This window comes from Taeniopygia guttata, chromosome 2 (genome assembly GCF_048771995.1).
Source record: "Taeniopygia guttata chromosome 2, bTaeGut7.mat, whole genome shotgun sequence".
Taxonomy (NCBI): domain Eukaryota; kingdom Metazoa; phylum Chordata; class Aves; order Passeriformes; family Estrildidae; genus Taeniopygia; species Taeniopygia guttata.
Window position 1 is genome coordinate 76,639,902 of NC_133026.1, and position 17,718 is coordinate 76,657,619.

Genomic DNA, 17,718 nt, shown 5'->3' on the forward strand with positions numbered 1-17,718 from the left:
GGATTTATGTAAATAATCAGTTCATGAAGTTGAGTTTAAAGAACTGCAATTTAGATTGCCTTTTCAAATAAATTTAAAAAGTTGTACTTTCTCTCACTATGTACAGGGTTCAACAAGTCCTTCTCTGTAACTCTGTCCATCCCTTTCCACCCTTCATCCTTGAATACTGATGACTCCTTACTGTTGGCAGAGAGGGGTAGCATGGCTGTCGATTGGTGGCACTGTCTTGAGCAATTTCTGGAGTGTTCATTTATTTCCCTTTTGTACATTGTGTGACAGTAGTAGCTACAGACCTTTATAGTAGGTCCCGCATCCAGCCACCACTGATGACCAGCTCTTTTGGAAGCCTTTTGTTGATGGAAAGTAGCACCAGGGAAGCCAGGCAGTGCAAAGGAGGGCATCTAGACCAACATTATGAATTAAAGAGCAATACATCAGACAAATGGCCATTACTACTTGTTTCCCTGACTTAGATATGGAAGAACAGGTCTGGTTTTCTGCTCAAGAGGCTGAATGGTTCATACGTGAATTGAAGTCAGTGAAGAATATTCAGCTTCCAGTGAGCTTTCCACTGAGTAATCTGGCCAGGCACTTAATATGTTTTTGGGTACCCAAATGTAACTGTTTTCAGTAGCCAAAGCCAACAGGGAAGGGCGAGTTTTCAGCACAATAACTGACTATTAATATGAAATTAGGAAAGTTGTGGTCTTTTTCTTGATGACTTCTTTATTTTTGTGTCCACTCCTTAATTGTCACCAGTTTGTGATTTAGGAAAGAGAAGGAATGAAGATAAATGTGGTTGTGGTTATCTTTGCATTAAAAAGCTATGTCCTGATTGACCCAGTTAATAACATCTCTTCCTGTCTTTCAGACTTTGTATTTGGAGCCAAGCTACTGAGGTGAATAAACAAAAAGTTCTCTAAATACATATTGACTGTTGTTCCCTTCACTTTGCCAAGCCTCAATAGTGACATGCTTTTTGAATGCAGATGCAGCATAACCTACATTCATAGCTTTTAATTTAAAGCAATTTTAATGGTTTTGAATCAACTGCCTTGATGTATTGACTGGATTTCACATTATAAGGTGTGAATGAATAGCATTTTGAGATGAGAACACAGTTGTTATACAGCATCTGCTTTTTCATATGTAGACATATATATGATATATATGCATATAAAATGTAATTAAGATGCAGTTATTATATTCAGCAGACAGCGTGGATGCATATAAAATCTAACTTGTTAATTAGAGTTTTGCAATGAATGCTCCACCATTTTACTTAATTGAGATAAAGTAATTTATTAATTTTGTGATTTTCAGCATGTATATCCAACAGAAAGTAAAAAAAAGAATGGATTTTTGTCATCTTCAAGTACAGAATACTGAGAAAGACAAGAAGTAGTGTTTGCATTTTCACCATCAAAATCTGTGAGGCTGAAGGACCCAGGGCTTCTCCAGGTGGTCTTGCAGCTGTGAGATCTGCAAAGCTATTTCCTTTCAGTTTTGCAGTCAGGAGAAATTTATTTGCTACAGAAATGATGGCATATGACTGTTCTTCTACAAACACTATTCCAAGTATTTTTACAACCTTACTTCATGGAAATAAAAAACACTGGGCTGTAGTTAGTGCACCATGGCTTTCTTTGCCCTCTTACCACAGAAGGCTGGCTGGGAGCTCTGGAGTAACCCAAGACACCCTGCGAAAGAGGCTGAGGTCAATGTAGCCACAATGTGCATTGAGAGGATTCCTGTTACAGTGAGCTCATGGGCATTCTGTTTCCCCTTCCCCGGGACCTTGTGACTCTGATCAAGATAGCCCTAGACCCTCCTTTCTGCCCCAGCGGGGTTGGCAGAGAGCCAGGGAAGCCCACCCTGTCCAAAGTCTCTTTTGCCCCACTCTCCACAAGGACATCACAGAATAAAGAGAGCTGAACCAACTTATCTCGGGGTAAGAGCCTCTTGGAAATCTTTGCCATCTCCTGATATTCCTCCCCTCACAGCCTCTGATCTCTGAACTAGCCTGATTATTTGGGGGGCTGTTGAGGGGGGGAACCACAGATTCCTTCCTCAGGTGGGTCCTGTCTGCCAAATCTTGTCCATAAATTAAGCACTGGTGATGATTTTGTCACCAGTGCATGGCTAATGCACTGCAGAGGGATGGCAGCTGGATTATTGTATGTAGTTTTCATAGTTAGCAAGGTATCTCTTGCCAAGAGCTTTTTGTTTTGCCCCCACCCAGAGGGGAAGGCCCGTGGACAGATGCTCCATTGTAGAGCTACCTTGCCAGGGAACACGTTGTATTTGCATTCCAGATATCTCTGGCTTTGTGAACTGCATTGTTCCAGCCTCCTTTGAATAGCAGCTATTGACCCCGAACAATGTACATTTGTTTAAATCAACCTCTTTCCCTGCTTTAAAAAGCTATAGCCCAACGAAGTGCAGGCCCCTTCTTTTCCCCTTCATAGCCAGAAAAAAAAAATTGCAGCATTAATTATTTAATTTCATGATGGAAAACATTCTCCTCCTTCTGAGAGGCTATTTTGAATGCTGAGGTTTTGGCAAATTTTGTTGTGGCTTAATGTTTACAAGCTTTGCATTGCTCTTGAAAGCATGAACTTCATGTTACTTGAGCTTCTGAGATGCTGGCAAATAATAAACCAGTGGAATAACAGGGTTTTGGTTGAAGAACGCTTGAAGAACTTGACTGCATTTTGGCAGATAGGTTTTTTTGCTCTTTATGTGTACATTTAGGTGGATTGAGCTCACATAGAAGGTGACGGTGGAGACTGACCAGGGCAGATCTTTAGTGCCCAGCAGCAGGCTGGCAAAAGTATTTCTGGGATGGTAGGTTAGGCTGGGAGCAAATTCTCTTTGCTGCTTGGTATGACAGTAGTACATGCATCCGCTTCTCAAGCCATCAGGTCTCCAGAGCCTGATGGTGACACCATCATTAAATCCCTTGAAATCTTTGAACCAAACTATGACTGTTTGCTGTGGGTGAAAGCTTTGCTGTGCCTTGCTCCTGTGGAGTTACTAGGTCGAGGCAGAAAAGACCAGTGAAATAAAAATTTCCTAAGTGCTGGACAACTTTTAGCTCTTTCATTTTATGCCACAGTAATCCCACTAATAACAAAAAAACATCCAAATGTGAAACTGTGGTTGCCTGATTGAGTGGCATAATTTAATGAGCTGAGGATTGTTTCTTCTGGTGTCCTGTGTTAAGTGCAGAGTATATAATCTCATGAGGTTTCTATAGACATTTCTGTTGAACATTTTAGTAAAGTTGCCTGCAAGTTGATGGAGGTGATCCTAACCTCTCTTCCCAGCCCTGGTGAGCTGTGAGTTGGAGTGCTGTGTCCAGCTGTGTTCTTCCCAGTGCCTGAGGGACACGGATATACTGGATAGGGTCTAACAAAGGACCAGAAAGATCATGAAGGGTCTCTCTCCTAGGACTACAGGCTGAGAGAGCTGGAATCCTTAAGTCTGGATAAGGCTCAGGGGGAGTCTTGCCAGTGTATGTAAATACCTGGAGGGAAGATAAAAGAGGAGGGGCCTCTTCTTGGTGATGCTCAGTGACAGGCTCAGAGGCAGTGGGCACAGGCTGAAACACAGGAGGCTCACACTGAACTTCAGGAAACACTTTCTACTGTGGGAGTGACTGAATGGTTTCACAGCCAGCTCTGTGTGAGCCTGCTTGAGCCCCTGGGCTAGGGGCTCACCAGGGGTCCCTGTCAGTTTCAGCCTTCCCTGATGCAGGAATGAAGTGAAGTGGCTGAGGACATGCAGGAATCCCCGTGAACGCTCAGCTCACCTTGCTTTCATTGTATGGCATGGTGTAGCATTGGGTGCATCATCACATCATCTGTCTTGCTGTGCACTCATGCTTACGGCTTTTAGACCCATTCCATGGTGAATTAAGTGGGCTCTGCATCACCTAGCCCCACAGGGCAGCTGCAAGCCTCAGGTTTTCACTCTCAGGCACTCCTGGGGACAGTGAGCTGATGGCAGCACCTGCATTAATGTGAAAAAACTCCCTTTGTCTCTACATGGTGGTTATGGTAGCTACTCCTTAGTACCAAATATGTGGCCTTATTATTGCTCCTGTGTCTGTACCTGAGGGACGCAGGACATTTCTGTCTGCTGGCTCTGGTGCAGAGGTAGCAGAGGAAGTGCAGGAGCAAAGCCCTCACATCAGCCTTCCTTCCTCTGGGAAGTGCAGGGTGAGAGGTACCCTTGAACCAGGCTGCATTGGGATGTTTGTGGTGTTCGAGAGAATAAAAACAGAGCAGTGCCCTCAGTTTTCTGAAGACCAGAGTCTGATGCAGACCGAGAAGAGTGGGTGGAAGTGTTCCAACTGCTGTTACTGGCTTTTGAATTTAATGTTGAAGTCTTATCTGTTGCTTTTACCACTTCTGGGGAGGTGTCTCTCCACTGTTTCCCTGTGCCCTGCTCCCCCCCCCCTCCACCTCCCCCCACCTCAGGAACTGGTGCTCTCCTTTCTGCTTCCATCTGCCTTAACCCTGCACTTCGGAGTTTATGAACATTGCATTTAAACTGCTTCAGAATTGCTGTACATCTAGAAACCATCTGACTTGAGGTTTTGGAAGTAAAAGGGCAAATGCCCCACAAGCATTAGCAGCATTGAAAATGAAAAGCAGTTTGTGAAAAGATGCAGTGGCAAAAAATAAAGAGGGATGCTCTTACCTCGTCCTCTGTGTCCAGGTGAGCTCTTCCCATTTAGGCAAACCAAGCAGCAAGAGTTTTTAAATTCTCCATTTTGTCTCAGTGCTGCCATTGTCCCATCATAGAAAGAAGAATAACATTGATTCAACATTGTCTAAAAGCATATGTAACATATGTAATGTGGCTGAAGTCCATGGTAAGCTCATGGGCCACTCATCTTAAATAGGCATCAGAATAAAAATCTGTATTTGTCTTGATTATTAATCAAGGCTGCACCCCCTCCACCTTAAGAAGACTTTATGTCTGGTCTCTCTATGAAAATTCAGGAAAGCCTTTGGATGCTAGCATGCAAAATTATATTAATTGGTTTTTTCTATGATTGTACACCCAAACCTTATGATTATTACTGTATATCCCAGCACTTTCCTATCACTCCTTTACTTTTTCTTTAGGAGGCTATTTGATTGTTCTGGTGAAAAAAAATCTCTGTTCTCTGAAAGCTACTAAAATACTGTTGCCCTCATATGGAGCCAGATGTTTGAAGAGAACAGGAGTGTAGTTTTGGTTGGAAGTCAGGCCATGGGTCACTGTTGCTATGTGTTTTAATGTCAGCTAAAGTCTCCTGTGCAGGTGCAACTCGAGTGGCTATTGCTTATGGGATGGCTTTTGCTGCAGCATCAGCTGTGGTCCTCCTCCCTTGTTTTTGGTGTTAGATAGTTCTGTTTTCTTAATGATGAATCTGCACCACCAGCCAGGTGGTAGATGGAGCATTAAGCTCTACCTGCTCTACTAGACTGGCTTAGGTTGTCTCGCTCATAGTGTCTTCAATGCCTCCATAGCAAATATCAGTTCTTTGTAACCTTGCTTGCTACTAGTTGGTCTTTTTTTTTTTAATCCTTGCATTGTTGTGCAGCCAAAGAGGAGAACCATATAAAGGGAAGTAGTTTAGAAAAAGGTGAAAGATGGAAGTGCTGGGAGTATCTGACTGAGGTTGAAAATAAACAGGTGGGGAGCCAGCTGGCTTTGGGGCAGATCTTCTAAACTATGTAAATTCAAACACTGTTCTGTAATTTTACATGTGCTAGCATGAGGCACATGACTCAGAGAATCAGAGGATTGGCTCCAGCTGCTCTTGCCGGCATTTAGGAACTTGTGGAAAAAAAAAAGCACTTCAGTGCAGTTCTCCCATGTTTACTGATCAAGTAGAAACCAACAAATACTTGCTAAGAGATTATTTTAGTTTCTTTCACTTGCTTATTTGGATTTTGCTTTCTCTTTCTCTCCTATTCCTTGAGAAGTATTTCCAGAGAAAAATGAAAAATAGTGAGTAGAATTATTTTTTCAGTTTTTCTGTTATGTCATCTATAACTCTTTTTTTTTTTTTTTTTTTTTTTTTTTTTTTTTTTTGTAATTGCAGGGGTCTCGGGTCTGGCTGCGAGAAAATAATCAGCATTATCCCAGCACTGTTCATTCCTGTGCAGAAGGAGTTGTTGTATTCAAGACAGACTATGGTCAGGTATGGACATTGCTCCTCTATGTTTTGTCTTTCTCACAACTCTGTAAAAAGTAAGCTTTCACAGAATCACAGTGGGTCAGGTTGGAAGGGACCACAGTGGGTCATCTTGTCCAACCTCCCTGCTCAAGCAGGGTCATCTTAGAGCATGTGGCACAGGATTGTGTCCAGGTGGTTCTTGAATATCTCCAGTGAGGGAGACCCTACAACCTCTCTTGGCAGTCTGTTCCAGTGCTTAGTCATTCTTTACCTGCAGTAAAGAAGTTTTAACTTCTGTTTAGGTGGAACTTCCTGTGCATCAGTTTCTGCTGGTGACTTATTTTCCTGTTGTTTAGCGCTATCAAGCAGAGCCTAGCTCCATCCTCCTGACATCCTCCCTTCAGATATTTATACATATTAATGAGGTCATTTCATAGTTACCTCTTCTTGAGGTTGAATAGGCTCGGCTTCCTCAGCCTTTCTTAAGACTGTGAATTAAAGAGATTATCCAGACTCTTTACCAAGAGGTCTCAGCTGGATCTGCTCCAGAAGCTCCATATCTCTTGTACTGTGAACTCCAGAACTGTACACAATACTCCAGATGTGGCCTCACCAGGGCAGGATCACCTCCCTTGACCCACTGGCAATGCTCTTCCTAATATATCCCAGGATACCATTGGCCTTCTTAGCCATAAGGACACACTGTTGGCCACTAGGATCCACAGGTTCTTCTGTGCAGCACCCTGCAGTTGCCTTTGTTGAATTTCAGAAGGTTCTTCTCTGCCCAGCTCTCCAGTGTGTCCAGGTCCTTCTGAAAAGCTGCACAACCTGAAGTATCGACCTCTCCTCTCAGATTTGTGTCAGGAGCGAACTTGATGAGAAGGGACTCTATTCCCTCATCCAAGCCACCAATGAACAAATTAAATAACACTAGGCACAGTATAAAACCCTGGGGGACACCATGAGTGACAGACAGACCTCCAACCAGACTATCCAGGGATTGAGGTGAGGCTGCCCGGCTGGTGGTTTCCTGTGTCCTCCTTCTTGCTCGTTTTGGAGACTGGGGTGATGTTTTCTTTCTTCCAGCCCTCAGGCACCTCTCCTGATCTCCATTAACTTCCAAAGGTGGTTGTGAGCAGCCTTGCTGTGGTGTTCACCAGCTCTCTCAGCAGTCCACAGATGCATCCTGTTGGGGCCCATGGACTTGTGGATGTCAAGTTTGCCTAGGTGTTCTCTGACCAAATCCTCCTTGGCTAAGGGAAGGTTTTCCTCCTGACCTTCATTTGCCCTTGTCTCCAGAGGTCCCTGAGGGCTGATCTTGTCAGTGAAGATTGGTGCAAAGAAGGCATTCAGCAACTCTGGCTTCTCTGTGTCCTCTGTTACCAGGGTCCCCCCTCAATTTATTAATGGGCTCACATTATTGTTTGGTTTCTTCTAGTTACTGATGTTTTTGAATAAGTTATTTTTATTATCTTTTACATGCTTGGCCACATTTAATTCTAGGTGTCCTTGGCCTTTCTAGTCTCATTTCTGCTTATCCTGATCACTTTTCTAAATTTGCTCTAAGGGGCCTGACCTTACTTTGATCTCCTGTGAACTTTTTTGCTTATACTTGAGCAATTAGAGTTCTTTATTCGTTCACAGAGGTTTCTTGTGCCCTTGGCCTGACCTGTTTTTCACTGGTTTGTATTTTTCTTGAGCCTGAAGGAAGTGAGCCTTGATTATTGACAAACTCCCCTGGATCCCTCTTCCCTGCAAGGCCTGCTCTCATGGAATTCTTCCAAGAATATCCCTAAAGAGGCCAAAGTTAGCTATCTGAAGTCCATGGTGATAATCTTGCTCACTGCCCTGCCATCTCTTTGTTCAATACCAAACCCTGCAATCTCGTGGCCACTCTAGCCAAGACTGCGCCCAACCTTCATCTCCAGTAAGGCTTTCCTTGTTGGTTACTGTGAGGTCAAGCAGCACAACATTTCTTGTGGGATTCTCCAGTATCTCTGGCAGGAAGTTGTCATTAGTGATTTCAAGGAACCTTCTGGCTTGTTTGCTGTACAGCTTTCCAGCAGATGTCAGGGTAGTTAAAGCTCCTGACATGTGACTTTGAGGCTGCTGTAATTGCCTAGAGGGGCTCACCCACCTCCTCCTCCCAGTCAGGCAGCCTGGAGCAAACACTTGGCATGTCAGCCTTACTTGTCTGCCCTTTTATCCTGACCCATAAGCTCCTGACTTGCTCATCATCCACCCCGAGACAGAGCTCAATACATTCCAAGTATTGCATCACTGAGAGGGCAACCACACTACCATGCCTTCCTGGTCTGTTTCTCCTTAACATTCTCCGAACATTCATTTGTAGGAATGTTCTGCTGTGGGAACTATCCCACCACATATCCATAATCACAATAAGATTTGAAGTCTTGCTGACAAAGGTGAGTCACATCTTTGCCAGCATACCTGGCACTGCATAGGCCATTCTGTTGTCAAAATCCCTAGAATTATGTTGGTGACACCAGCTGTGCATTTTCTCCTTGTGTGGAGGGCATAGTGGAAAGCTAAAAGGTTTGTGAATAAAATATTCATTTTGTATGACCTGAATGTGCAACTTTCGGAAAGAACTTAATAGTTCTTTCTGTTGCCTCTCCAGTCAGTTGCTATGATTGTATCTGACAAAGCTGAAGTAATGCTGCTGAATGTGAGAGCCTTGTTCCACATAGGTTGGTGATTATGTAGTTTGCTGGAGAAAGGTGGCCTCTCAAAGGTTATATTCCTTTGCTGTAACAGAAAGTTGGGGCTGGCACATGGCTAAAAAATAAAAGCATGTCTTTCAGAGACAGAGAACCCTTGCTTTTATACATGCCTTTCTCCAGGTAGGAAAGGAACCAGACAGAATTGCAGAGTGGCTTTTGATGGGCAAAATGTAATTACTCATGATTAAATTGCTGCTGTGCTGGCACTGTGGGATGAAAATGATGGAGAAACCACATCAGTGAAGAACGGAAGAGCTGTGCATTTCATCTGTCTGGACTTTTGTAAAGCCTTTGACACAGAGCCTTGCAACATCCTTCCCTCTAAACTGGAGAGATAGGGATTGGATGGATGAACTGTTTGGTTGATGAGGAATTGTTTGGATGGTTGCATCCAGACAGTGGTGGTCAAGAGCTGAATTGGTGACAAGGGTGTCCCTTGGAGTTCTGGACTGGGACCAGAACTGTTTAATGCCTTTGTCAACAGCATTGGCAGTGGGATAGAGCACAGCCTCAGCAAGTTTGCAGATGACACCAAGCTGAGTGCTGCAGCTGACAAGCTTGAAGGATGGAATGCCATCCAGAGGGACCTGGACAAGCTTGGAAGTGGGCACATGCACATACTTCATGAAGTTCTATGAGGTCAAGTAGAAGGTCCATGCATTTGGGTTAGGGCATCCCCTGGTATCCATACCAGGGGGAGATTGAGAACAGCCCTGTCAAGAGGGATTTCAGGGTACTGGTGCATGAAAAGCTGGACAGGAGCTGGCAGTATGTTGACAGCCCAGGAGACAAGCTGTATTTTGGGTTGTATCAAAAACAGCGTTGCTAGTAGGTCAAAGGAGGGAATTCTGCCCCTCTACTCCACTCTTGTGAAACCTCACCGGAAGTGCCATATCCAACGCTGAGACACCTAGCAATGTAAGGTCATCGACCTGTTAGAGCCACGGAGGAAAGCCATGGACATGATCATTGGGGTGGAAGACCTCTCTTATGAGGTCAGGCTGAGAAACTTGAGGTTGTTCAGCATGGAGAAGAGAAGGCTCCAGGGGGACCTTATAGCACCTTCTAGTACCAGAAGGGGGCCTGTGAGAAAGCTGGGGACAAATCTTTTAGCAGGGCCTTTTGCAGCAGGACAAGGGGTAGTTGTTTTAAACTAAAAGAGGGTAGATTTAGATGAGATTACAAAATGTTTTAAGGGTTGTGACACTCTAGAATATATTGCCCAGAGAAGCTGTGGATACCTAAAAGTCTTAAAGGTCAGATTGAATGGGGTTTTGAGCAACATGGTCTAGCAGAAGGTATTCTCCCTTGCAGCAGGGACGTTGGACTAGATGACCTTTACAGGTCTCTTCCAATCCAAGACATTCTATGATTCTGTCATCCTTTTCTCTTGCACCAATTTATTGGTGACCCAGATACCAGGTGGGGGAAGACATGCACAAAATTAGACTGAGAAGAACAACTACCTCTGGGTACAAAGCCTCCTCTCAGAGAAAGAAGAAAGCCACCTATGTGCTGGTGGGTTCCCTGTGTGCTGCATGTAAAACCTTTAAGGTTCTCAGATTTGGGATGTTTCATATTTTGACTTTTCTTACTGAAATTTGAAGTTCAGTTAAGTGGAAAGACTGAAACTGTCTCCTCTGTTGGCTTTCTCAAGCTAAAATAAGAAGGTTCCATCACATTAAAGCATCACCATTACAATTAAGCTGCAGTGTAGAAAGGCTGCTGTGTGTGTTGTTATGCTAACATCCTCCAGGAAATGCCATCTTAAACACAAGCCCTCTCCAGCTGCTAGTATGAGTGACCCACATATTTACATGGGAGACTACCTGTAATTTGCACAGGATTTTGTAATTGGTTGTGTAGCCATAAAGAGCCTGACTTTGAGAAGTCTTTTGAGCTGCAAAATCTTTATACTTAAGGGAGCCACAGATGTCACTGTAAAAGGGACAGCTTGCTTTGGTGCCCTAGAAAAGAATGGCAGAGCTAGTCCTGCATCCGCCAGCAGATATATTGCTTGTTAATGGTGTTCTATGTGCGTGTTGTGTGTGATGTTACTGCCTTTCCATGGTGTCCATAATGTGAGCTGAAACTTCAGGTAATATGGAAAAACGTCTCAAGTCTTTACCATGATGTCATCCAATTGACTAAGTTTGCTTAGAAAACCCTGGTGTTATAAACATCACTGGGCAAAAATTGCCTCCATTATTTGGGTTTGCATGTGTTAAAACCAGGTGGTGCAAAATGGGAAGGACATAGGGATAGGCCTTCAGACCTGTAATGTGGCATTCTACCTCCTGAGCAGGTCTGAGCTGGCTGCTGCACATCCAAAGACATAGTGACAGTTCACTGCATTTGATAACTTCAGTCATTTTCAGGGCTCATGGTTTCAGGAGTGACTTTGTGTGTAAAAGGACTGTGCCAGCTGACATTGGTCAATTATTACCTTTTCTCCCATTGCTTTTCCTGATGTGCTTTTAGACAATCCTGCCCTTGCTGTTTGGTTACCTATGGCATGCAGAAGGTTGCAAGCAGGTGAAATAGAACTGAGATAATGCTTGACTATTACTTCTGACTGTCTGGCAATTCCTGCAATGCTCAGTATCAGTTTGAAGAACCAGAGAGGGGAAGCAAGGAGTGAGGCTGCAGAAATATCGGGTGATGGGGCTTTTTGAAGCATGGCTGGTATGTTGATTCCCAGATCATTTTGACAGCTGGAGCTCATGTTCAAGTCTAATGACAAAACACTGGGACCGTATCAAAGCACAGCATTGTTATTAATCTTCTCTGATTCAGTAGCTTCTACTAGATTTTGCGCTTCTCACCTTTCCACTGAGCATTATGCATGTCTTCCAATGACATGATTGGCAGGGCAGTGGGAATGGGAAAGTCTGTTGCTGGAGTTGGCTTTGGATTTTACTTTTATGAGTCTGGACTTCAAGTCTTTGCCAATGTCAGTTTGCAGAATTATTAAATTTTCATATCACAGTACCTTACTTCTTAGTTTCTTCTTTCTGTTCTGTTGTGAGTTGGGGAAATTAATTTGCCATGAAAACCTGTAGTGGCATACAGTTGTATGCTGAAGGGGTAGCTGTAATGAATCCTACCCAGTGTGAAGGTAGGATTATATAATGCTATTTTAACAAGCTGCATAGCAATTTCTTGATTATTACATGGTGATATAATTCCTCCTCAAGTGTTCTTATATGTATTACCTGAGTGTTACCGTTAAACAGTTCATTTGCTAATTATCATTTTAGACAGCTGTGATACTGTTTCCTGCTGTTGTCATCCTTTGTGTGAGATGACTGTAAAACTAACTGATTTGATGGTCTATGGGAAATACCGAATACATGAGATCTGGTGTACTAAAATGGGAATATCACATTGTAAGTTTGGATTTCCCTGAGCAAATAGCAATGAAAAATTCATAGCTCTTTATGAAAAGAAGAAAAATGTGGCACTGTATGGGTGTAAATGAAAGCCTCATTAAACACAAGGAGGGGAAGAGTATGTCAGGCCCGTGTTTCAGCGCCCTGGCCCAAGATAAAGGAATGGGAGATGAAAGGTAGGTGTGACCTCCCTCTTAGCACACGTTCATGATGCTGGGCTGCAGCTGGCTCAGGAGTAGCTCTCCAAAGCTTCCTGCAGGTTGGCCTTGAAAACAGAGTCTGCAGTGGCTGGAAAAGCTACCATGTGCAGACAATTTATATTGTAAATATGTTTCCCTTTATAAGCACAAATTTCATGCTTTCCAGAAGAGAAGATGCAGTACTCATTTGCTAGCTGGTGGGTGGGTCAGTTGTTTTTTTTTTATCTTCCATTAGTGCAGAGAGCTGGTGAAGGGCTCTGTCCTGGATGTTTTGAAAACATCATGTCTATGACTCTACTGTATTAATACAGTATACTCATACTTAGTAGGAATATATTAAGTATGTCAATGAAGTCTATGAACATTTAGAATTTAAAAAACAGGTCCTAATCTTTCATTCTGTGTTTAAATACACATTTGTATATAAGATGACATTACGGTTTCTGAATTTTTTTTTCACGTTTGAGGGTATTTTTTGCTGCATTTAGTTTTAGTGTTAAAATTATTTGTTCCTTAAAGGTTTTATTTACAGTAAAGCAGACATTTCCTCATGGTCTTACTGTATTTTTAATGAAGTTGTGTGAACTTATAAAGTAGTCAAGTGAATGTTTAAATAAAGTGCTAAAGGCCCTGCTGTCATTCTATGCTTTGTTTGAAATTACTTTTGTATATTCAGTAATCCACGGTTCCATTAAGGAAAATACCTCTTTCCAGTTTCTATCCTTTTTCTTTTTTTTTTTTTCTTTTTTTTTCTGAATACTGTGGACTTTATTTCAGATCAAAGAGGACTGCATTGTGCTTCTGACTTGTACAGACACATGTGAAGCTGTCTGCAGTGGAGGCATAGATAGCAAATACAAAAATCTTGGGGGAGAGTGAAATCTTTCAGAAGAGCTGTGTTGTTTTGCATGGCATTGATTTCAAGAACATTTTTCTAGTCACTGAAATAGGACTCTCTACTTTTTCTTCCATTTATACACCCAAGTATGCGTAGAAGTAATGCCAATAACGATATAATCAGCCCTATAAATATATAGTCTGCAGACTAAGGACTCTTTTTTTTTTTTTTTTTTAATGCAAATATTGCTGTTCGTGTAAGTAGCACTATGTTTAAACCTTTGAGAATTGAGGACTTCCAGAATAGCACCTGAGAACACACATTTTTAATAACATCCATTATCTTGCAAGGGAAGAATTGTATATATGTAAAACATAACTAATATATATCTGTGTAGGGGAAATCTTATCTGAACAAACTCATCCATGGAGAAGTCAAAGTTGAACCAATTGCTGCAAACTGCCCTCAGTCTGATTCTAAAATGTCAGGATACTTAATTGCATACCTTTTTAGCTGACTGAGAGAAACTTTTATGCCAAATATTATAAATAAAAGCAGCTGAGTAATAATATGCAAAAAATGCAGGCTCTTTAAAAACAGATGTCATATTTCACCAGTAAAGACTTTGTCAGTTAAACCAGCTTTCAGTGAGTTTTCTTCACAAAGAAGTCCTTCACAGCATGGTGTTATGTCAGCAAACAGAGTAGAGCTTGGTATCCTTAGTTTCAAATCAGAGGCACCTGTAAATGGTCTGGGCAGCAAAAAAAGGTATTTTTTCCTGCGTGTTTAACTTATTGTGGCTCTTCTGCGGCATTTCTGCATCTCAGGAATTGGAAAGCTACAGATGTTCCTTGTTAAACACAGCTCAAGTATGTTTTCCATGGAGGTTTTCACTTTTTTTTTCTTTCTGGTTTGAAGGCTGGGAGAGTTTCTCATTGTGACCTCATTCAGAAGTTGTAGACCTGGGCTTTATGTGAGGTTTGGGGTTTGTTCTGTCTGTTTAGGTTAGTTTGGGGAGGGGAGTGGGGTCCTTTTGTTTGACTTTTGAGTTAGCAATAGGATTATGTTGATGTTACTGTGTGGTTATACCAGCAGAGCTCATGTTTTCCTCACTTTTAGTTTAAAAAGAAAGCCTCAATTGCAGGTAATGGCTAAGCATTTCTCATAAGGACTCTTTTCTTTGCCTTGTGTCCTTTCTCACCCTCACTTGGGACTCTCTTGTGCTAGCCTTTGCTTTGTGAGGAGCCCTTTTAAACAAGAGTTTTCCGTTCATATTTACAGGGCATGAATAACGCCACTGAAGTTACTTGGCTTAAGTTACTGAAGTCAGTAGGACTGTTTATCAGTAAATGCTGTGTTTGGCTGCATCCATAGCTCATAGGATCAGGCATCAGAGAAGTAAATCCTTCTGGACAAGGATTTTCTTAGCTAGCATTGAAAAGCATCATGATTGTTTCTAGCTGTTCCACATGAAGGCCTAAAAATATTTCCAAACAGTGATTTTTTTGAACATTTCCCTGAATTCAATATCTATTACCCTTCAAATGCACATTTACAAGGGACCATTTTAAAGAAGCCCTTTGTGTGCTCCCTTGTATACACAGCCTCTTAAGAAAATACACAAATATATGCAGTGGGCTTTGGTCTTGGCTGCTCTTTGAGTTGAATGAATCAATTTCTTTTTGCAAACATTATTTATGAAGACTTTCATGCTTTTTAATTTAATGGTGCATATGAAGGGTAAGTGACTACTATTCCAGACATTGGGTAGCTCGTGTGTGTTTTGGGCAGCAGATCCCCTGCCTTTGAGGATCAGTGTCAATGCCAAATTCAGCAGCTTTACAGCAGGAAATCAGATTCTATCTGTCTAAACATTGTAAAGTTCATTTTATTCTCTTGTTAGTTATATTTGGCTTACTTGTAATAATTCTACTGATTAGCATACTTTAAAAACCTTGGTGCTGTGGCTATTAGTATGTTAATTTCTTGGGATTTTTTTTTGTGCTTTGCGTCTTTCTTACTGTTGTTGTTTTTAAGGGATATGTGTGTGAGTTTTGGGTTTGGTGGATGGTGTGGGGTTGAGGAGGGCCAGAAGTCAGCCAGAGCGCCTTATAGTATCTTCTACGGAGAAGTATTTACATCTTTATGTTGGATGTCAAAGTTCAGCGAGTCTCACTGCAATCATCTGTTGGCTCGCCTGTAAACAGAGTTCGTGACAGATGTGAGCCAGCAGCTTCCTCCGGGAGCATCCGCAGGGAGTCTGGCCTCCCTGCCTTGCACAACTGTACTTGGCTGTCCCAGGGACCCTTTCGTACCCCAGCATGTGGGGCATCTCCTAGAAGGAGCTGCGAGGACTGATGGCTGTGCCCCGCTCACCCGTGCTTGCTCCGTCCCGCGCTCTTTGCAGAAAGGTGCAAAACGATGCAGTGAAGCAAGTGACACGGCAGAGGCTGCATGTGCCCTGCAAGCCCATGTGTCCCACGGGCCCACCAAGCCATGCCACCCCAGCCCTCCTGTGAAGCATTTAATGGAGGGAAACTGCAATGCACAAAAGCCTCCTCATGCCTGGTAAGGATTTAATGCAACTGCACTAAACGTTTTCCTGAATGGAAATGCTGCTTCTAAACCTGAAGCGTTACTTATCAGTACTGAGTTTGAACACTGGTTCAAATGGAAGCACTCACACATTGGACAAATGTTTTGGATTTTTTCCATGTGTCCCATCTTCTTTTACTTCTTAAATACTTGCTTATTGGAAAAATCATTAATTTGGGTCTTTTAAATTGTCCAACATGGAAATATTAAAAAGGTATTTAATTGAAGAAGTATCTGTATCAGAGAACATTTTCCTCCCTGTAATTCATGATCTAATTCAACTTGTCTTTTTATCCCTTTATATCAAGGGTGACATTTTTACATGACTGCCATTCTCTGAATATTTGTTAAAGGGTAATAGGGAAAGCCTCTTTTTGTGTGTACTTTTCCCTGAACTTTGTATGTATTACAGAAAAAATACAGAGCCAGTTATGAATTACTTCTTGGATATGTTGCACATGTTCTGTCCTTACTTTTTTCCTGTTACTTCCCTTTCTGCCAAAACCACTATCAGCTTGATTGATTTAAGGAAGGGGAAAGTTTTAAACCTGAAGTGAAATATTTTAAAAGAAAGGCAGAATTGTAAAAAAAAAACCAAAAACACCAATGCAAAACAAAACAAAAACCTAAAAAACCAAACCCCAAAACCCAACCAACTGCCAGACCAGGGTGCTTGTATTATCCCTGCAAAATGAACTTTAAGTCTATCAGTGTGTGGCCAATATTGGTCAGAAGTCACGGAGTTTGCAAGTGATCAGTCAGGAGATTTCTAATGCACAAATGATGGGGGCAGGAGGGCTGAGCAATGACCATAAATAACTCCTTTAATGTTGGATTTTCAAGGGTTTTGAAAATGTTGGATTTTCAAGGGTGCTGCTAAACAGAATGGTAGTGTTTGCTCTAGCTTTACTGAAATTAATTTGTTTGGCATTAGTGTGGCCGTTGTTAAGTGTTTTCCTACCCATATAAATTAAATCTTTATGAACAAAAGGATTTATCTGTGAGCAGAGTTGTTTTATGCTTTTTCTAAGATCTGAGTGAAAGCAGTCGGCATCTGAGATGCTGACAAAGAGGTACATTCTGCATCCCACCCCGGTTTGCTGTGGCCACGTAATGGCTTGTGGCTAAATAAACAGTTGAGATGTCAGTCTTCTCTCTTGCTTTCTGTAAAGAAAATCCAAACCATCTGTCTTTTTTTGGTGCCTTGCCTTTATTATGCTTGTACTAAAGATAGCAAAACTGCTTTGTTTTAAGATTAAAGCAGATGTACACAGGATGCCATATTAATTTCTTTTGTAAGGGAACACAGTTCAGCTGTTCACAAAACATGGGAAGGAATTCAGGCAGCATCATGCCAAAAAACTACGACAACAATGAATCTGTAGCTCCATGATGAACAAGCTTGTCATTTCAGTTGTTTCCCTGTTCCTAAATTCCCTTGGGTGTGAGGTTGGTCTCATTGTTCAGCACTGTTGGTGTTTTTAGGAACATATGGTTTAGGTTAAGCACAATTATGTGCTTAACCTAAATACTTCACTCTGCAACAGGGCATTGCTAAGTTTTGCTCTGGTGAGGATTTGTACCTTTCAGTGCAGATAAATGGTGGATGGCCCGTGAGATTTTTACTTGGAAAGGATGAGTTGAGCAAAACACAAGTAGCCTAGAGCACCCTATTTTTTGTTATATGGATTTTTTTTTTATATTATTTTTTTATTCTTTTAAATTAAAAAGTCAAATGACTGGATAATTCTGGACAAGATTTTACACAATG

At 42.0% G+C, this 17,718-nt stretch overlaps 1 protein-coding gene across 4 annotated transcripts in view; it reads left to right on the top strand.

Annotated features, from left to right (window-relative positions):
- MYO10 (myosin X) overlaps positions 1-17,718 on the top strand; it is a 162,814-nt gene that overhangs the window by 29,526 nt on the left and 115,570 nt on the right. For 2 of the 4 annotated variants that reach the window (XM_030267071.4, XM_072924276.1), the window contains one exon: positions 6,104-6,202. The exons of the other annotated variants lie outside the window; for them this stretch is intronic. In XM_030267071.4, the coding sequence (XP_030122931.2) occupies positions 6,104-6,202 (99 nt within the window). Of the gene's footprint in view, positions 1-6,103; positions 6,203-17,718 lie in introns of those variants that run through there. 4 annotated transcript variants of the gene reach the window in all.